Source organism: Panthera tigris, chromosome B3 (genome assembly GCF_018350195.1).
Source record: "Panthera tigris isolate Pti1 chromosome B3, P.tigris_Pti1_mat1.1, whole genome shotgun sequence".
Taxonomy (NCBI): domain Eukaryota; kingdom Metazoa; phylum Chordata; class Mammalia; order Carnivora; family Felidae; genus Panthera; species Panthera tigris.
This window is the reverse complement of record NC_056665.1, coordinates 81138112-81160891: the sequence shown is the minus strand read 5'-3', so window position 1 is coordinate 81160891 and position 22780 is coordinate 81138112. Positions and strand designations below refer to the sequence as shown.

Genomic DNA, 22780 nt, shown 5'->3' with positions numbered 1-22780 from the left:
AGCATGACTACAGAATTTATTTTGGTAGTTCTGCTATTTAATGTTGCTTTAAGGTCCTAAAGATGCACAAAAACATTTATGAGGGCCAGTGATTTATGAATATTTTTAAAAATTGAAGAAACATGAAACAGTTGCCTCCAAGACTATATAAGAAAGATAAACTGTCAAGTTTCTTTGCTTTTAGTTGAAATTATATCAACTGATTGTGATAACACACACATACATTTATTTGACTAATTAGAAAGAAAACATATTAAGATATGCAAAGTATGTAACAGACAACTTTTTCAAACCATGGGGTTAGTTGGAAGAAAACTTAAAAGAAAGCCTGGAGTGTTAAAAAGATTAGAAAACACTATGCTAGGTTTTAAAAAAGCAGTCCTCTATAATCAAAGAGTTTTGAACAGGGGCAGCTAATATAATAAGAAAGGACATCAGAACATCCAAATTACAATTTTGTTCATAAAAATTTTTCTTAAAAAGGAAAGATTTCATGTCCATGTGACAACTCTGTACTGCCTGCTTCCCCCCAAAAATGCCTTATATTGTGTGAATATTTCATGTATTGTTAGGCTGTTTATTATAGAGCTATTTTGTATAGCAGAAACATTAGAAAACAGATGCTTTGCCATAGCTTAATTTACATAATACCATTAAAATGCAGCTGCAAGCATGCTCAATCATTTTTTAATGTCTCATCAAAATATAACATGACTTTTTGTGTCAACTATACTCAAATAAAAAAATTTTAAAGAGAAAAAAATGTATAAGATCCCGATCTCTTTTTACCTCAGCTAGTTTTACTGAAAGAAAGTAAATGCCACATGTCTGCTTAACATCAGCCACCACAAACCTTTTACACGTTACTTTTACGTTATTCCAATCCATCATTGGCTCAGAAGGGTACTTCTTTTACCAACTTAAAAAAAATTGACTCTCTTGAAATATCAACATTGCTTTGAAATATTAGATTTTTGTGTCCAACTGAATTGAATTAAGCAAGCTCAAAAGGCCTCAATTTTAATTTCTTCTTGGCATTTTAAATTCAGATTCAGGTAAGTAACAAGCAAGATTTTCAGGCTACTATGTAATCCAATTTCTCAAGGTTACAATCAGGTTAAATTCTTGCTGGTTGGAATTTGTCACAAGGATTACAAAATATGATTTAAGAAAAAAATGAGGAAGAGAAACTGTTAAATAGAAAATAAATAAAAATAACTGAAACAGATTAGATTCAGTTCTCCATTAGCCTTGAACCAGGTTTTAGTATATTCCTTGAAACAAGTGTACAAATATTATAATTTTTAAAAATGACATGGATGTTTTTGTTTTCTTTTTCAGAAGTAGTCTGGCATGGAAAGAACAATGAATGGGGAAATTCATGTTCTTCTCAGGACCAACTAAATAGCTGTGTGCCCATGAGGTGCAAACTCAACTTCTCTACATCTTGAATTCCAAAATGAGGGTTTATATTAAATGATGGTCTCTATAATAATGATCCCTAAAATCTACTACTAAAACAATAACATTCAGAGCCTCCCTTTATAGTGCCATGTATTAAGGTCTATGCTAAGTACTACATATATAATCTCATTTAACTGCCATTATAACCTATGAGATGGGTCACAAAACACTGAAGCTAAATTACTTGCTCAAGGTCAAACAGTTAGTAAATAACACAGCTGAAATTCAAACCAGCTGGGTCACTGCTTTGTATATGGAAGTCAATAAACAAGATGACAAGTAAATGGACTTGAGGATTTTGTTCATGGAACTAGGCGGTCTGAAACAATACTGAGCCAATATAGCCTGGGATAGTAATGAAGAGCACAGTTATAATGGAAGGCCTAATTTGAACCATTTTCACACTCACTGCTGCAATCCAACCTTAGATTTCATTTTCTTCTCCTGGTCATGGAATTCCCTTTCCCAAAAAACACCCTCATTATACCTCTCTTGACTCCTCCCCATTATTCAATCCACCCATTTCCTGCCCTTACTTGCCCACCTAGACAGTCAGAAACCCAATGGTAAGCAAATTTAATGGAGACCTCTCTTGCTCCCTGAAATTTCTAAGCTTGTGGTATTCTCCCATGTCCATATTACTACAGTTTGGATTACTCAATTTTGGATAATCCACAGAAAAAGCAGTTAAAAATGTGGGCTCTGGAAAGCATACTGTTTGCGATAGGAGCCCAGATGCCCACTAAACTGACAGGTAACCTTATGTGAGTTATTTAATCTTCTTACCACAGTTTCCACATCTGCAAAATGAGAGAAAAAAATGTTATCTGTATCACAGGGTTGTGAGAGTTATTATTACTTTAATTCATGTAAATCACATAGAACAGCATTCTCAATAAAAGCATTCATGGACTTGTGAGAGATCCTAAGGGAAGACACAAATGAGCATACAACTTTGGTCTCTGAGATGTAATAATGGTCAAGATGCAGACTGCTACCCAGTTTTATAAAGGTTACCAAAAAAGAAAAGTCACTCTTCTAAAAGTGGAAAAATTAACCAATTGTGAAGAAGGAAGCCACATGTGATACATCATGTGCAAACTAGTTAGTGTGATCCTAGAAAGAATTCAAACGACACTTTGTAAAGCCTCTACAGCCAATAATGAAAGATTCTTCAAATACATCAAAGGTATGAAACTTCCCAGAGAACCAAATGAGACTATTTGATAATCACAGAGGAAAACATATTCAAGGAAGAAAGGAGAGAATAAATGTGTCACTTGCCTCTATTTTCACATAAGACTGCCTATTTCTAAATTGTTTTTTTATGGCAGGTCAGCTCGAGGTATTAAATATAATTGGACTTTTGGGGTCTAACAGACAAACAAGATAGATGCTAAAAAAAGCTCTAAGATGTGTTTCATGAATACATGAGTTTTGAAGACATTCATAGGTGAAGGTGTGGAACCCCAGGTCCAAACAATCAACCTACTACCATAACTGGCCACTCTGCCAGAAAAAATAATAAACCACAACTTTGATCCTCATTGTTGAGAACATTGTGTAGGGTCTGTGGTAATGAAAATGGAAAACAGTGGAAAATGGAAAGAAAACATTGATGGGAATCATCTAATTGAGGTTCTAAGATCACCTCATTTTTCTTAGAAGAAAATATAATCATTAACCCTTTCAAATAAATATTTAAAAGTTCCACACCACACTAGTATTTTTGGTTTCTCTGAATTTCTTGTTTTTAATCAGCAAGAAAAGTAAACCACAGGAAAAGCAAAATTCCTATCTCCCTTTTTAAAAATAAATAAATATTCTCAAGGCTGAAATAGTTATAGAATTTTCAGGACTACTTACAAGGGAAAAAAAGGTAAGTTCCATGACCAGCATTAGGCTATAATCTGTATTTTATTTCCAGGTCATCTGTAGCAGAGACAGGTAGCTTTGACCAAACTCCATGGCCTCATCTTCATTGGCACATAACTAATCTAATTTTCTTGGGCTCCTTGAGAAATGTGACATATGATCACATGACTTTTAGTGAAGTGTGAGTAGAAATGTATGTATGTCTGGTCCATAAAAATCTCCATGTACACACCTCTGTTCCATTTCCCCCCCTGGCTGGCTCAAAAGAGGATGGCCCCAAAGGTGGGTTTAGAACTCACATGTGAAAATGGCAGAGGCTACAGCAGCTTAAATGACTTCCTGGAAGAAGACCACCTTGCTCACCTGTTCATCTATGAGTACTGTTACATGAGCAAGAAATAAACTTCTATTGTATTTGCATCATTATATATTTTGAAGTTTATCTGTGACAGCAATTAACATATATTAAATGATGCAAATTTAAATTAACACAGAATTTTAGACTCTATATAACTTTAGCAACTAATCTATATGAAAAGAATGGTTTAGGCTCAACTAAAGTACTCAAGGAATAAGGAAATCTCAAAGACACTATGCATCTAAGGTATAAAAAATTTCTTGTTAAAATTCTTATTAGAAAATAAAGGACTAGTCAAAACACATAGGCCAAATACACAAATATCTATGAAATGTATCTGTTTCATGATAACATTCTGAAAGTAATTATAATAAGCAACATTAATCGACATTTTATATTTACATTATTGGTTGTTTCAGCTTGTGCTGAACACTGTACTAAGCTTTTTACACACATTATCTCATTTATTTCTCTTCTCAATCCTCTGAGGGAAATGGTACTATAATTCTCATATTCTGAATTAAGTAACTTGCAGAGGTCATACAGCAACAAAGTGACAGACCTAGGATTTGAACTCTAGCATTCAGATTCCTGAGCTTACTCTCTTTACCACTATGCAAAAATGCCACTGTAAGTAGCACCCTATTGCCTAAAAAAATTATAATCAAATTTCTAAAGGAATTTAATTTGTAACCATAAAAGAAGTTATATACTTATTAAAGAATATAGCTCTCTCAGGGCTAAAAAATATCAATCTATGTATAAGAGGCTACAAATATACAGATTAATATATCTGTTTCTGTGAGGAGAAGGGATGGTCACATACATCATGTGATGTGAACAGTACTAAAAAGGCCAACACCAAATCATTTGCTCCACCAGTCTCTTCCTTGCCAAACAGTTTTAAATCACAACCCTCATAGAGAATAAGGGCAGGGATTTGTGACTGAGAACCTAATGTCTTATTTCTACCTCACTGTCATCTTGAGCAAAAAACTAGCTCCTGGTAGATTTATTAATATGGCAGCCTAACTCTCAAAATCCCTTAGATTTCTGCCATTTTTTTTTTTCTAACCATCCTACCTCATGTAATCAATTGCCAAGCCTGGCAATTCTTCCTTCAAAACGTCCACCACATTTATTCCCCTTTCCATTTTCAATGCTGTTATACTACATCAGACCCCTACTTCCTATCACCTACAGTGGTATTTTTCCAAATTATTAAAACTATCTTACCATAAGAGAAATATTTTAAGTGTTAATCAATACAAATGTACACTTCTATGTATTGACAACTGAGACCAAATCTTTATGAAATAATACTTTCTCTTTTTAAGAGCAATTAACCCGGATATTGAAACCTTTGGTTTCATTCCTCACAGTACTGGTTTCATGACTCATTGGTGGGTTACAACCTGCAGTTTGAGTAACTCTGACCATTGCAAATGCTTCCTTCATGCCTCCACACTCTCCTGGCTCCTGTCCTTTCTATTCATTTCCACCAAATTAAGTATTTTTAAAGTTCCTTTCAAATCAATTATTTCCTTTCCCACATTCTTTATGGACTCCTCTAAAAATCTCAAGAACAAAGTCTAAATCCTTAGCTCAGCTGTTAAAGCTCTACCAAACCTGGGCCTAGTATAACTGCCAAACATTACCTCAACTATAGAGAAACTGAACAACCCTGAACACAACTTGTGATTTCCTGATTCTTTTCAGACTCACTTCTGTCCTTCCAGTCCCCTGCGATAGCTATGAAAATCCTATTCCATTCATTTAATCTGTATATGTTTAGTAAGCAACAATATGTTCTTGGCACAGAGGGAGGTAAGGAGTCCCTTCACTCAGAGCTTATAGTCTGGCACTACAAATGTGAAAGTACTGACAAATATGAAAACAGTTAAAAAGGAGAAATAGAGTGTTACTAGATCATGCACTAGAAAGAATTCACCTAGTTAACAGGGACAGGGCAGTCTCCCAGAAAAAGAACCATTTAATCTAAGTACCAAAGGATAAAAAGGAGCTACTAAGTTAAAAAAAAAAAATGAGTGTAAGTTAAAAAAAAAAAAAATGGTTCTCATGTGGAGAAACAGCATGCTCAAGGCCATGAAGAAAGAAACTTTGTGGCAATCTAAAATACATGGAAGATGACCAGTTTCACTGTAGCAGAGAGAATGCAAGGCAGAGTGACCTGTGAGCTGGGGAATAAAGACAACAGCAGATTGTGGCTGGCGTTATATCCAAGGTCAAATGTCCATATAAGTATTTACCTTAGGCCTATCATACACTTGGTAATTGAGTATTTAAGAATATTTAAGGCATGTTTTCTTGCCCTCCAGGAACTCACATTCTTCTGTGGAGACTGACAGGTAAACTGTAGTGGGATAAGAGTCAAACTAGGTATATGATACAGTAGTTCAGAGAAAGATTAACCTTTTCTGGGAATTTGGGAAAAGCTTTCCAGAGAAAGTAAATTTCCTGAGCAAGAATTTGAAACATGCATATGAGTTCCCAAGCTAACAATGGCTTATCAGGCAAGGGACTAGGATATGCAAAATAACAGGGGCATAGAAAAAATCATGATTTTCCATGAAAGCCCTACTTAATAGCCAAGAGAAGAAAGTGTTCTCATGCTCCTCAGAATTCAGGGCACCTTCACCATAATGGAGCTAGTCCACAGGACCATAAGGAACTTAACAGAAAAGGCTTCATCCCTTTTTTTTAAGTCACCAAGGGAACTTATCACAGTACTTTGCTTATGGAAGGCATTCAATATGAGTAAATACATATTTGTAGAATAAGCTATCTACTGAATTAAAATTAAGGGTTCATTACCTATAGAAAGAGTAAGAGAAGAAACATACTTTAATATAATTTTCAGGAGCTGGTAAAGAGACTGCCCAAGAAGGAAGGGCTGGAGAGTGAAATCCCTGTAACTCTAAAAGTTCAAATGGTAAGGGAAGGACTCTAAACTGAGGTGCCTGGACCTCCCTTGTACAAGAAGCAACAAAAATGTGTTAGAATGTCACAAGGCAAAAAGTACTCACTGTTAAAAATGTGTAAAGTTAAAAAATATTTTTTTAATTTATTTGTTTTGTGTGTGTATGCATGTGTGTGTGTGAGAGAGGGAGAGGGAGGGGTGGGGAGTGCTCATGCTCAGGGGAAAGGCAGAGAGAGAGGGAGAGATGGAGCGAGAGAATCCCAAGCAGGCTCCACGCTGTTAGTGCAGAGCTGAACCCATGAGATCATGACCTGAGTCGAAATTAAGAGTCAGACAGATGCTTAACCAACTGAGCCACAGAGATGCCCCTGAAAAAAATTTATTGTTTAAAAAAAAAACAGTCTACCTACAAACACTGAAATAATCAAGGATTTGGCAGAGTTGATATGATTTCAGGCAGAGAACGGAGAATTTAATAGTTCATTTCTTCTTCTCCTTCCCTTATCCAAGCCTTGAGTTTTAAGAAAGCATTTAAATTAACTTCAAAATGTTCTTGTAGACATTACTAAACTCTGTCCATACCAATGAATTCCAATGACATCATTGTTTCCATGGTAACTAATGCACTTCAAAAAGGGAAAAAAAAACAGAAAGCAAGACTAAAGACCAGGCAACAATGAAATAAAGTGGTATAAACAAAGCATAACAGTTCTTCTTTGCATTTATGGAACACGTTCTAATTTCAGATGCTTTATGATTAGACTCCAAGGCTCTTAAATGCCAGAAGTATCTCAGAGGTCATCAAATCTACATCCCACACATAACCAGGATCCCCTTTACAATGTAGCTGCACCATGGTTGTCCCAGTGTTTACAGAGCTCATTGCTGCAAAGTTCTCACTCATTCACTTGCAAAGATTACTGAGCACCTTGTTCTGAGATGATTAACATATTTTACCTCCTTTAAAAATTTTTCTTGTTTAGGGGTGCCTGGGTGGCTCAATCAGTTAAGCATCTGACTCCTGATTTTGGCGCAGGTCATTATCTCACAGTTCATGAGTTTCAGTCCCACATTGGGCTCCACACCGCCAATGCAGAACCTGCTTGGGATTCTCTCTCTCCCACTCTCTCTGCCCCCACCCTGCACTCGCTCTCTCTCTCTCTCTCTCTCTCTCCAAAAATAAATAAATTAACATTAAAAATTTTTCCCTCTTGTTTAGAGGGCAAATAATTGAAACATAGGGGTGAAAAAAAGAGGGCTATTATAAAGATACAGGATGATGTCAAAAAAGCTAATTTGGGATTATGCAGTTCCGATGACTTTTACATCTATTCCACTTCAGCCCCACACACCCATGACCAACCACATCTGGGACCTTGTCATTACCCAGAAGTGTTCCAACTCTGCACACATAAACTGCAACATTTACTTTCTGATCACAAACAGCTCTTTCACTCTCTAGCTAATCCTGCACTAGTCCTATGAGCTTTTTGCAGCCCAAGATCCTGCATGTGAAATATTTCCTCACTGTATTTCCTTGCTTCTATTCTTCAGTGGCACCCACCTAGAAATAGCCTAACCTGGACTTAGTGACCATCCCTCTTTCCCGCTGTTATGTTCCATAGGACTCTGCCTCACCCTTTCTTCCAGAGTCTAGAGAAAAATCTGTTGGAACAATTGAGATTGTTTGCCTCTTTACTTATAGGGCAATATATATCAAGTGCTGCAGGTAAGTGAAAATAACATAAAAGACTAAAAGATACATACACTGAATCTGTCATTAGATCCCATCAATTTGGTCATTAGACATCCAACTAGCAAAGTGCATGTAAAACCTGACCCATAGCCGAAGTCCCATCAAGTAACAGCATCAGCTGAAATAGGTGTATGCAATGATAATTTACAGGGTGGGAAATAAAAAGTGCTGGTTTCAGCTTTTTAAAAGACTTTTCCCTCAAGAACTGCATGATGCTTTTGAGTAGACTGTACATAGGTCTCTACCCTTATCTTACAGAATGAGAAGTTAAGCATTCCCTTACATGCTGATAGGATGACTATTATCCTAGTTGAAGTGGCAGTAACAGACCACTGGCCCTGTTACCTAATTTCTGCTAGAAAGATTACGGATAACTCGTTTTCAGTTTTCGGTAGATAGCCCTCTGTCTAACTTTTTGCTGATTTATATTTTTAAAATCCCATATAAGTATTCTTATTTAGTGGGGAGCCTGGGTGGCTCAGTCAGTTAAGCATCTGATTTCGGCTCAGGTCATGATCTCTCAGTTTCGTGGGTTCCAGCCCAGCATCGGGCTCTGTTCTGGCAGCGTGGAAGCTGCTTGGGATTCTCTCTCTCTCTCTCTCTCTCTCTCTCTCTCTCTGCGCCCCCCCCCCCCGCTCTTGCTCTCTCTCTCTCTTAAAAGTAAATAATAAACATATTTTTTAAAGTATTCATATTTAGTTATTTGGGTGGGTGTTACTTATACCTAGTTTATCTTAGAGGGCATAATAGGAAGTCACATTGCTCAAACTATATGCTTTATTGAGACATTTTTCTGAGGTGTGCTGTTGGTTACCATTGCTTTAAAAATATTTCCAAGCTAAAATTCACAATGTAGGACATCATGGGGTGTTTAACACTCATTTATCCACATATAAAGGTGGCCTTAAAACACCTTACGATCACAATTTTATGCCTACTATGGAATACCCTCAGACCTCTTGGAAAGTAAGTATATAAGCATAATCCTTATCAGGCTCCTCAATTTTCATCAAACAATGTGAATCCAGTCCAGAGCTCCATGGCTTATTAATGCATACAGCTCTGTACTAACTGACAAGGGGGAAGAGGTACTTGTCCAAGATGGTCATCTCAACTCCACTACTCTGCCATTTTATACATTTCAGAAGCTCCCCTGAGAAAAAAAAACATTTATGAGAGTCCACTCATGCTACTACACCACTGGATCTTATACCATGTCACTGTTTCACTGAAGAATTCAATGAAAGTTATGAATTCTCTCCATACCAAAACAAACTCAAAGTGAACATACAATTTGGGGATGGGGAGGAGGGAAAGGAGAAAGAATCATGAGATCCCTGAAGCTAACCCATGGGCTGAAGTCTAAAAAAACTCTGTCCTGTAAGATTTATAATCTACTCCTGAATTAATCAAGGCCATCTGATAGCCAAGATGGAGGCATCATGTTGGCTTTGTACACAAATGCTTGCTCTAAACTGTATTCTGGCACAAGTCCACTTGCTTACGCCGATGCACACTTGGAGAAAAAACCTATTTATGTTTTTTGTTTGGTTAAATTTATTTATTTTGAGAGAAAGAGAGCACAAGCAATGGAGGAGTAGAGAGAGAATCCCAAGCAGGCTTCAAGGTGTCAGTGCAGAGCCCAGTTCAGGTCTCGAATTCATGAACTGTGAGATCATGACCTGAACCGACATCAAGAGCTGGATGCTTAACTGAGTGAGCCTCCCAGATGCCCCTATTTATGGTTTTTAAGAAAAGGTACTGAGAGTGTGTTCATTATATAAAGGATTTCTTTTTTCTGAGAACCTGGGAGAGACTTATGCCTCTCTGGTCTCAGCTCTCTTTCCCTTGAACATCAAGCTCTTTCTAACCTCATGGAAATGGACAGTTTTATAAAAACTCTATGTGGCTGCTAGAAAATTCACGGCATACTTCTCATATGAATTTAAGTCCCTCAATGGCATGCAGTTTGTTTACAAATTCACTTCTAACCCTGATTTCAATAGTTCTTTGTCTTAATATTATATTAATTTGTTTTGTCATATTATATAGAAAATCTTCAGATACATTTTAGAAGACAGTGAGCTATGTATGAGTTAAACTGGAAACAAGGAAAAAAAGTCACTTTTTTCAACTGTCTTCCCACCAGAGCTCTATTCAAGTGTATCTACCTAAACACTCAGGTGGGGTTTTTTTGTTGTTGTTGTTGTTGTTTTTTTTTTGTCAATAATAGCTTTCGGTATTTGGAAAGGTAGTATTTATTCACAAAACTCATACATGAAGGATGTTTTAGACTTCTTAAAAATATTTTAGTGCAATTAGAATCTTTCTTGACTAATATAATGTGCATACACATTTGCACCTATATGTGTGTTGTTAAAGTAACCATAAAGATAAAGTAGGGTTTTCGTATAGATTTCTGTAAAGAACTAAATTAAAATTTGGGCTGTATTTCTCAATGACTTGCTTCTTCAGTTAAGAGTGTCTCGTAACAGTGAAGCTATACATGCTTACAGGCACATGGACTTTTCGAAACATCTCAGCACCCTTGTGTGCGTCCATCAGTGCAATGTCCTGGGGCGTGGAGACAATCACAGCACCTAACCATTGAAAAAGCAAAGAGAAAGCAAGATGATGCCATCATTTAATGCTTTATGAAAAGACTGCTTCTAAAATTACGTTGCTTACAGGCTAACGGAGTCTACTACATTAAATAGGTAACCCTGTATAAATTTTACATACTTGAACAGGAAAGATGAAGAAATATCTTCTTCACTCTTGCCTATTTTTCACTACTCAATTTTAAAATAACAGCTGACTGGGGGGTGCCTGGGTGGCTCAGTTGATTGAGCATTCGACACTTGATTTTGGCTCAGGTCATGATCCCAGTATCATGGGATCAAGTCCCATGCTGGGCTCTGTGCTAAGTGTAAAGCCTACTTAAGATTCTCTCTCTCTCTCTCTCTCTCTCTCTCTGTCTCTGTCTCTGTCTCTCTCTCTCTCTCTCTCTCTCCCTCTGCCCCCTCCCATGCTCGCACTTCCTCTAAAATAAACAAAAAACAAACAAACAAAAAACCCCAAATGACCAGTGATTCAAGATCACAGCTATACCATCAGAACTTTCTTTCCATTCAGACAATGTGCTAGTTAGAAGATGCACAAGGTAGGATGTACTTTAAAGAAGCTAATAGTCTACTTGGGAAACCAAAAAAATTAAGGATTATAACACAATGTACTAAGCACTGTAATAGAGATATGCTTCCTCGATATTAAGGAATTATAAAGGAGAAATAAAGGAAAGATAACCAATTCAATCTAGGGGTCAGGATAGCGAAAAAGCAGAAGGTAAGGAGAAGCAGTAGGGGAAAGGTTTCAGAAAGAGGTGACTCCCAAGCTGAGTCCTAAAAGTTTGTATTATAGAAAACTCACTAGTATGGAATGCACTGTGAAGAATAGTTTGGTAGGGGTAAAACTAGGGGCTGTGGTAGAAATTGAGATGCAAAATAGTGGTGGCCTAAATGAAGGTAGCACTGAAAGTAGGTGCAGATAGAGGCTTTCCTGGGTCTCTATTATTACCCTGAGGAAACCGGATAGTTCTATAGTATAGTGTTTTTAGAGAAAGTGCAATGTAATTTTGTCTTTAAGTGGAAACACCAGAGGCCTGGTTATGATTTGCAGTTTGTAATTTCTTAAATTTTATAGGTTCTTCTAGATGATAACCTGAAAAATAATTAACATAAACATATTCTACATTACCTGGATGACCATCATGTTATAACTAAATACATAGTGACATGACCTTTCAGAACCCCAAACCACCAAGTTGGCACCAAGGGGTTAGTAGTTCATCTCAACTAATGAAAACAGAGGTAGAATCAACAATAAATAATGGACTATACCAAATGAAGATCAAATGGTACAACAAAGTATTGGCTGAAGGGACATTTTGAAGAAGTCAAAATAAAGGCAAGTGGCAGGGAACCAAGTTATCACAAAGCACATGGCAATACAGGCATATCAAAGTCAAAAGAACTATGCTAGAGGAGTTAGCTACAAATTCATCTTGCAATCAATATTTTCATTCCAGCAAGAAAGAAAAAAGAAAAACACTTCCTCTTTTAAATTAATGTCTTTAATTTGAATTTTATTGATCTTTAAAGTTTTGCTTATATTTAACCTATAATATTTTTTAGTTTTGCTTATATTTAACCTATAATATTTTTTATTTAAAAAATTATATAAGCACTACAAGCTTAAGGAATTTATATTTATACTATATTTATACTTTGTTAAGTAGTCATATAATAAAAATAAGTCAATATGGGGTATGGGGCAGATTATTTTACCTTTAGAAGGAGGGCTTATTCATTATTCAAGTTTGAAAAACACTAGCTTTGGAATTCAAACAAAATTAGAATTCAAATTTTTATTCAATAGCCAACTTCCTGTGTAACTAGGGTAGTAACAATCTGAGATTTAGTTTCCTCATCTACAAAATGGCACAGTAATACTAGGTCACAGGATGAAATAATTAAACAAACTCATGTACCTAAGATGCCTGACATGATGTCTGGACAGAGGGTAAACATTCAGTAAAAGGAAGCTGCCGTTGTTGTTGCTTATAGTATCACCATTCTTATCTATATTACTGCTGTTAATAAAATGTCTTAGATGTTGCTGGGAAGGTCATTTTTATATGTGCCATAAGGCAGCTCATCCTGCTTTTCAAATTGCTCCATGGATTACTACATCCTTCTATTTTTATTTGCTCTACCCAAGGAACCAAAAACTAGTCGACCATTCTGTTTCTTGTCTTTCACAGATTGACGGAAATCACACCTCTGTAGAAATTATATTCTAACTCGATAGACCCAATATACGTCCACAATTTGCCACCTGCTAGGTCCTGTTATAAATCTATTTCATTGCTTTTTCATATCCAGGCATTTAGAAGAAATCTGATTCTAGTACTGTCCCTATCTATTGTGTGACTGACCTTTGGCAAGTAACTCAGCATCACTCTAGGTCTCAGTTTCCTTAGCTGTAAAATTAATGCAAGGACTAGATAGTCTCCAAGGTCTCAGCTACCTCTGATTAAATGTTTTAGCATTTCCTCTTAACTAAAGTTTCCAAAACCACTCCTGTTCAATCTGACTGCTCAATAAACCTATTTAAGTAAATGTGAAATGCTATCCTCCTCAAAGAATAATGGCCCCTCAATCTCAGAGCCATTCTCTTCACATGTAAATAAAAACTCCTTGGCTATTTCCTACAAATTCTCTCTTAATTATATACCAGTATATAGGGGGTTTTCTATTGCATTAGCCCTAAAAAGTACTTTTAACTTTCACATAATATAATCATTTTATTATTTTAAATAGCCTTTGTCTACTATTTGTATTACGACTATACAATATAATTTCATGGGTAGCTACAATTTTTTTTCATTTTCTATCAAACAAAACTGGTACAATACCTTGCACAAAACAGTCACTTAATGAAAAATAGGTCATTTAAACAATTTTCCTGTATTTTCAAATCATCTATCCTAGACTAATGCTGCATGAACTCTTAGTTGGTAACTCCTTGAACCAGGAGTCAAGAGCTCTGGATTCCAGTGGTGTTTACTATGTTTTTGTAACTATATATCCTTGAATAGCTCACTAAATCTCAATACATCTCAATAAACTCTTCTGTAAAATACACCTATTTCCATTGTTCTTATTTAACTTAAAGTTATGTTCCACTAAAAAAAAAAAAGAATGTAAAAGTGTTATAAAAATGTTTGGTGGCATTATTTTGACAGCTATAAGATCCTACAGAGAAGGATTAAAGTGCCTTGGTTTTCTCTGTACTTGACCCTAACACAGTATCACAAATAAGCACCCACACCATCTGAGTTCCTTTGTAATCTAAATAGTACCATTCATACATCAATTAAGAACTTTTTGACAAGGATAATGATCATCTTCTATGTCCCATAAAATGCTTACAAAACATAAACATTCCATTGGAACTACCAGCCACATTTATAAAAGAGGGTTTGGTGTAAGAGTTTTTTTGATGATGTACTTGTTCTTAAATAACTAAGTCCTTAATCACAATGCAATCAGTCTTTAGGACACTGCTGACAGAAAAATTTTCTAGCCTTCTTCAAAGAATACAAAAAATAACTGGCTCACACATAAATAGATGTGTGCCATTCTTGGGGTGCCTGGCTGGCTCAGTCGGAGGAGCATGTGACTCTTGATTTCAGGGTTGTGAGTTCCAGCCTTACGCTGGGTGTAGAGATTGCTTACTTACTCACATGCATACATAAAGATCACTATTTCTTTTGCTATACAAAATTTTAATATAGTAAAATTAAACTTAATCATTATTAATCAATCTGTGCATCACAACCTAGATTTTTAAATTTTAAAGGAATTATATTAATTTTTTTCATGTTGTCTCTTTTTTTAAACATGGTCTTCAAACCTGATATTACATTTTATCTTTATGATTCTTGAATGCCTAGCTAATAAATTTTCACTTTTCTCAGGGCTCTTGGAACATGAATCAATATGAACTAGCCCAAATTTTTTTCCCTTTAATACCTTCACTGATGATGTCATTTCACTCTTCTGACGGAGGGTTTATGCTCCCTGTACTGACCACGAGCAAGGTCAGCAGCAACAAAGAGAATGTTCAGTTTGCAATAAATGGAATTACTGGCCAGGAGGAAAATATAGTATAATAAAACCTCTTTCTCAAGAATTCCATGAAGAATTTTCTATCCATTTCCTAGAGTAAATATCCAAGTCCAAACAATTAAATAATATTTTTAAATGCTATTTTCCAAGTTACAATCTTTTTTTTTTTCTTTAACGTTTATTTTTGAGAGGCAGAGAGCAAGCAGGGGAGGGACACAGAGAGAGGGAGACACAGAATCGGAAGCAGGCTCCAAGCTCTGAGCTGTCAGCACAGAGCCCAACATGGGGCTTGAACTCATGAACCGTGAGATCATGACCTGAGCCGAAGTCAGATGCTTAACCAACTGACCCACCCAGGCACCCGTGAGTTACAATCTTTTTAAAAGACTTTTTAACAGCGGAGATTTACTATAAAAGATGGTTTGACAGATTCTGGCAAATATGTAAACATCCTAAACAATAATTATTTAGAGTATTGTTTTAATTGCTAATTCTCTTGACTATCAAGAGGAAAATCTAGAACTGCCTATCTGAATTTGGATCAGAGTTCAGAGTAGTTAAACATTTAAAACGGATTATTCTAGATGTTAGGCTGATCATAATTACACCAGTGTGGAACTAGTCAACTATGCCATTATACGTCTCAGGGCATAAATTATATCTAATTCCCATGCTTTTTTGAGAACTTCAGTGTTGAAATCTAACATGTACAACAAAAAACTGCTCATAATTATATTTAGATAATTCCATACCTTACAACTCTGTTGAGTACATCAATATAAAGTCAACTAAGACTTAAAAGAACAAATTAACTGCTATTATTTTTTTCTTAATTTTTTTAATTAAGTTTATTTTGAGAGAGAGATAGAGTATGTGCATGTGCAAGGGGAACGGGCAGAGAGAGAGAGAGAGGCAGAGGGACAGAATTCCAAGCAGGCTCTATACTGTCAGCACAGAGTCCCATGTGGGGCTCCAACTCACAAACTGCAAGATCATGACCTGAGCCGAAATCAAGAGTCAGACGCTTAACTGACTGAGCCACCTAGGCACCCCCTAACTGCTACTCTTAATGTTCACAGTAATCTAATATTTACTGCTCTGATTCTCCCAGATTTATTTAAAGACACTTGTAGTAAAAGAAAATAATCATTCAAGTTCTGCTAGCTTAACATAAATAATACCAAATATATCACTATTTATTAACTATAACATAGATTCACTTTGGCATTTTTAACCACCCCCCCCTTCTTCTCTGCAACCCCCAAATTTTCTTAATTATAAAAATTATTTGGGGGGTGCCTGGGTGGCTCAGTTCCTTGAAGCTTTGACCCTTGATTTCTGCTCAGGTCATGATCCCAAGGTCATGGGATCAAGCTCTGTGTTGAGCTCTGTGCTGAGCGTGGAGCCTGCTTGGGATTCTCTCTTTCTCCTCCTCTCTCCTCCTCCACTCACACATGCTCGCTCTCTCTGTACAAATATATATATATATATTGCTGTAAGATCAACGAATGTCCACTAATATTAGTATCTGATTAAGCAAAACATGATTAAAAGGCAAATCTACCTCAAATGTACCCTCAGACTGTGTTTCAACAGGAAATAGAAATAATTCTTTCATTAGTCACTGTTTTGGACCCTCTGCTCCATTCCAATAGAGTTGACTACAGTCACAAAGGGATATGTTTTATTAATTTTAAGATCAATCATGATTTTGCTCACTTTAGAAACAAGTTCTGAGAGGTGCTTGGGTGGCTCAGTTAAGCGTCCGACATCAGCTCAGTCATGATCTTGCGGTTCATGGGTTTGAGCCCCACACCAGGCTCTGTGCTGAAAGCTCACAGCCTGGAGCCTGCTTCAGATTCTGTGTCTCCTTCTCTCTCTCTATCCACCCCCCTGTCACTCTCTCTCTCTCTCTCAAAAATAATCATTAAAAAGAAAAGAAATGGATTTTGATACAGGAAATTATGTTAATAGCTGCCAAAAAGAATTATAAAAACACAATAATTAGTGGAAACCACAGTAGTTCAAAATCACTGGTGAGAAAGAGAGTGTGCACTTTGGAACTTTAATAAGAATTCAAGTTCATCAAAGGAATCTGCATGTATGTCTGCTTTTAGGGACAAAGATTGGCTCTTCAATAATGGAATCAACAGGGAATGGGCTTCCAATCATCACATCTTAATGATGTTAATAAAGAATTCACCAGGGCAATCCAGACGGCTGATCACTAAGGAACCACTCGGGACAAGTGAGATTTTCAGATTTTAAAGAGCTCAAGCTGGAAACAAACAACTCACACTCTTCACTCATGCTCGCTTGCTCTCTTACTCTCTTCTTCCCCTCACTTCTGATGTTTCCAGTAAAATTAAGATAAAATCGTTGCTTTTTTCCAGTCTTGACTCTATCTTTAATGCTTGTCAGTAAACACCTTGGGGAGCCTACTTGTACATACACATCTCTACAACTCAGAAAAAAAGCTCTTTTCCTCTTCTGTGAGTCTGTTCATGCTGCACTCTTAGATTTAATATTTTGCATTGCAAATTCTGTTAGATACATGTATAGCTTGGCATGTCCATGCCCACAGTGCACCACCACCTCAGGCTTTTTGTTTAATCATGAAGCATATCCCTTTTTATACATATTCTTTCTCTAATACAAATCTACAGAGAAGAATTATTACTCCCCAATTACCCTAACTTTATTTAACCAGGTATATTCGGGAAATAGAGACTAAGACTGCATATGGAAAAGCTTTGTTCCATCTCCAAATACTATTATATTTAAGATGTGAAGATATTCTTTAGACCTAAACTTCAGATTCTGATCAAATTTCTAAAATCTATGATCACGTGCAAAAATTTTTAAATGATAGACTATGGGGCTTGTAATTTTTCTTACATATAAATGCTTAATGAATTTAAAAGTAGTTTTTAATGTGAATCTGACTACCCATTGGTCATTATACTGTTCATTGACCTTTAAGACATTAAGGAATTTTAGCTGTTAGGCATATATCATGAAGGAAGTGCCCAGAAATTTCCTTTTGAGGGAGAGACAGCATAAGCAGGGTGAGTGGCAGAGAGAGAACTAGATAGAATCCCAAGCAGGCTCCACACTGCCAACGCAGAGCCTGACACGGGACTTGAACTCACAAACCATGAGATCCTGACCTAAGCCAAAACCAAGAGTCAGTTACTTAACCAACTGAACCACCAGGCGCCTGACAAGTGCCCAGGAATTCTTAAACAATGAAACTGAATGAACTGCCTCAGAAGCTTCTCTTCCAAACACAAGCTAAATGATCAAGGAATTCCAGCATTAGATAGGTTGGTCGACACAAAGTGATTCTGAAAGTTAATTACATAAGAATCATTTGAGGAAGGTTTTCTGGGTCTTTCCATGTCATAATTCAGAATTTCTTAATTCTCAAGCTATTTCTTTGAACTGTTAAGTGATACACTGTAACTTCAACTTATATGTTAATGTAAACACAAGAGCCTAAAAAACTGATTTTTTTGAAAATTAGATTGGAAACAATGTAGTTCATAACCAATGATATTATATTTAATTTTATAATTTGATTCCCAATGTAATAGGACTGAGGTTTTGGACTGAGTACTAGGAATGCCCTAAAAAATAAAACCCTGGAACACAGTCAAAACACTTGGCTATAATTTGTATAAAAACAAATTTATTTTGAAAACAATTTTTATAATTTGATAAATAAAACAATAATTCTCTTCTACATCATGCAAGTCTTGACAAATATACATTAATTATAACTCTGCCCAATATTTGCATGGACACAGTACACATGGAAGAAGTCCAAAATTGATGGTCTCCTTCAAACTTCCATTCTGCAAACTGAAAACATAAATGAAGGTATAATATCTCTGACTACTAGAAACAGCCATGATCTCAGTCTTCCACCTTTAAAGTATAAGCATGTTTCTAGCTTTTTGGTTTGAGGTCATCATAAACTGTCAAACTACAGGGGAAGCAAAGCACTAAAATCCAAAATAGCCAAATGTTTTTCCTTGAATTTTCAAGGGTTTTCCAAAGGATTAGTACTGGATATTTAAAGAAGAATTATTTTAAATTTGAAAACAATTAACAAGGGAAAAAACAGTTATTTTAAAAAAATTAAAGATTTTATTTAGGTTACCTATTCCTTTCAGATAGTAAATATCAGATAAACAAGGAAACTATTTCAAGAGATGGCCTAAGGTAAGTCATTTATGTAACAATAGCAACAATAAGTTTCTGATCCTCCAAACCCCAGTAGGTTTTCATATTATCAAAACTACTGTCCAAATTAGCAACCAAAGAGTGTTATCATAAAAGACATCATTGATTAGACCAAATAAACTGCTGGTAGAGGGCAAAACACTAGTGTGGACTTGTCCAGCTTTTTCTCATGTGTCTTTGATAAGTGAATAGGAGTTCAGTTAGTGTAGCAATTGCCCAATGCCTTTCACAAGCAATAAATGACTTTCACTTTAAACAGTGAGTGAAATATTAAAGTGACTTAATTTAAAATTCCGACCTCATCTCATTTAAATGAGTGAGAGGCAGAAAAGCCTCTGGTCTTCCTTCTATCCATACAGTCCAGACAGAAAGGGCCCTAGACAGGAAGAAAGGGCATCACCTTATTTTTGTCATTTTTAGTCTGCCAGTGTAGCTTCTCTTGAGCTCAAACATAGTTAGCATATTATCTAGCTGACTACTCTGCCATATACAGTAACTCCCTCTCTAGGAGGGACCCATACTAGGACTATTTGGCTGCTTTCTGTGCCACTTCTGCCCTTCCCTGAAAGAAAAAGAAAGGGAACAAAGAAAGGACCATGATGGCTCCCCTCTCAACTGCTCAATCTTTGTCCCTTCTATTATAAAAACTGTTTCCAAAAGTTTCACTCCTACATCAATTTTTAATTAATAAAGTGAAGGGCAACTTTTGTTCATAGCTCTATTCTATCAAAATAATTCTTCCATCTATTATTCCCCACTATACAAAATGTACTTCTATCATTGCTTATCTACAAATAAATATTCTGTTCATACACTTGATAACAGTAAAATTTTACCTTGTGATAGTATGGATTTTTACTACTTTGTACTACTAGTATCTGTACTGGCCTGCAGACTTTTAGAGGGCACAAATATTTGCTCTGCATTTCATCTCCTGCAAGCCACTAATGCACAATTATAAGGAGAATGACCAAGAGGAGATGGTGTTCTAGTTATTTTGCACTTGCTGCACTTCACTTCCTTCTCCTCACTAAGCTCTGCTTCATTCCCCACCCCTCTCTATCCTGATCAGTGCCTGGATAGCTGGTCTCTGTGGACTGTACCACCTGAGTTCCCTTACCCTCTGGCTTCCAATAGGGATCTGCCAGTAGGAGGTACCAGCAGGATATAAGACTCTGAGAGGAAAAAGAGATTGCAATATTTTTATCTACCTCATGCACTCTCTGCCTTGCAGTAGTTCTGGCCTTGGCTAAGTCCCTCTGTGGCCACAGCAGCCAACAGGCAGCCCCTCTTCCATGGCTCCAGCAGTCCCAAGGTTCTACCGACACAGTTCATTCCCAGGCCCCATTAGGCAGAGGAACAGCAATAACTTCCTACTGTCACTAGGCCCTGGGTACTTCACCTTCTCTTGCTGGTTTCCTTAATGCTGCCCACACCTCATTACCAGTCCCTTCATTAACTTCATTCTGTTAATTCCTTTTGAGGTATGTCATCTGTTTCATGTCAGGACCCTGACTAATACAGCTATCATAATAGAAACAACTTACTAAAACTCTCCAGTCTCTTAGAAAATGTGCTTCACATACTTGATGTGAAGCATCCACTCTTCACTTAATTCTAAGAGCTCAAATCAAATTAAGATAGGCTTCATATAGTCATGCAAAGGACTTCAGTTAAAGCAAAGGAGGGGGAGAAAAAGCAAAGGAAGAAAGAAAAAATTAGGTAATATCCATCAGAATTCAAATACTAGCAAATATATCTGTCAAGTCCATCTGATCCAATGTATCATTCAGGGCCCTTGTTTCTTTATTTACTGTGTGTCTAGATGATCTATCCATTTCTGTAAGTGGGGTGTTAAAGTCCCCTGCAATGACCACATTCTTATCAATAAGGTTGCTTATGTTTATGAGTAATTGTTTTATATATCTGGGGGCTCGGGTATTTGGCGCATAGACATTTATAATAGTTAGCTCTTCCTGGTGGATAGACCCTGTGATTATTATATAATGCCCTTCTTCATCTCTTGTTACAGCCTCTAATTTAAAGTCTAGTTTGTCTGATATAAGTATGGCTACTCCAGCTTTCTTTTGGCTTCCAGGAGCATGATAAATAGTTCTCCATCCCCTCACTCTCAATCTAAAGGTGTCCTCAGATCTAAAATGAGTCTCTTGTAGACAGCAAATAGATGGGTCTTGTTTTTTTATCCATTCTGATACCCTATGTCTTTTAGTTGGCGCATTTATTTATTTTTTTTTTTTCTTTTTAGTTGGCGCATTTAATCCATTTACATTCAGTGTTATTATAGAAAGATATGGGTTTAGAGTCATTGTGATGTCTGTATGTTTTATGCTTGTAGTGATGTCTCTGGTACTTTGTCTCACAGGATCCCCCTTAGGATCTCTTGTAGGGCTGGTTTCGTGGTGACAAATTCCTTCAGTTTTTGTTTGTTTGGGAAGACCTTTATCTCTCCTTCTATTCTAAATGACACACTTGCTGGATAAAGGATTCTCGGCTGCATATTTTTTCTGTTTAGCACACTGTAGATATCGTGCCAAGCCTTTCTGGCCTGCCAAGTTTCAAAGGAGAGATCAGTCACGAGTCTTATAGGTCTCCCTTTATATGTGAGGGCACGTTTATCCCTTGCTGCTTTCAGAATTTTCTCTTTATCCTTGTATTTTGCCAGTTTGACTATGATATGTCGTGCAGAAGATCGATTCAAGTTACGTCTGAAGGGAGTTCTCTGTGCCTCTTGGATTTCAATGCCTTTTTCCTTCCCCAGTTCAGGGAAGTTCTCAGCTATAATTTGTTCAAGTACCCCTTCAGCACCTTTCCCTCTCTCTTCCTCCTCTGGGATACCAATTATGCGTATATTATTTTTTTTTAGTGTATCACTTAGTTCTCTAATTTTCCCCTCATACTCCTGGATTTTTTTATCTCTCTTTCTTTCAGCTTCCTCTTTCTCCATAACTTTATCTTCTAGTTCACCTATTCTCTCCTCTGCCTCTTCAAGCCGAGCCATTGTGGTTTCCATTTTGTTTTGCATTTCGTTTAAAGCGTTTTTCAACTCCTCGTGACTGTTCCTTAGTCCCTCGATCTTTATGGCAAGAGATTCTCTGCTGTCCTGTATACTGTTTTCAAGCCCAGCGATTAATTTTATGACTATTATTGTAAATTCACTTTCTGTTATATTATTTAAATCCTTTTTGACCAGTTCATTAGCTGTTGTTATTTCCTGGAGATTCTTCTGAGGGGAATTCTTCCGTTTGGTCATTTTGGAGAGTCCCTGGCGTGGTGAGGACCTGCAGTGCACTTCCCCTGTGCTGTGGTGTATAACTGGAGTTAGTGGGCGGGGCCGCAGTCCGACCCGATGTCTGCCCCCAGTCCACTGCTGGGGCCACAGTCAGACTGGTGCGTGCCTTCTCTTCCCCTCTCCTAGGGGCGGGATT

General features: G+C 36.7%; 1 protein-coding gene across 2 annotated transcripts in view; it reads right to left on the bottom strand.

Annotated features, from left to right (window-relative positions):
* NUBPL (nucleotide binding protein like) overlaps window positions 1-22780 on the bottom strand; it is a 224730-nt gene that overhangs the window by 18071 nt on the left and 183879 nt on the right. For both annotated transcript variants that reach the window (XM_042989529.1, XM_007098083.3), the window contains exon 8: window positions 10909-10994. In XM_042989529.1, the coding sequence (XP_042845463.1) occupies window positions 10909-10994 (86 nt within the window). The remainder of the gene's footprint in view (window positions 1-10908; window positions 10995-22780) is intronic.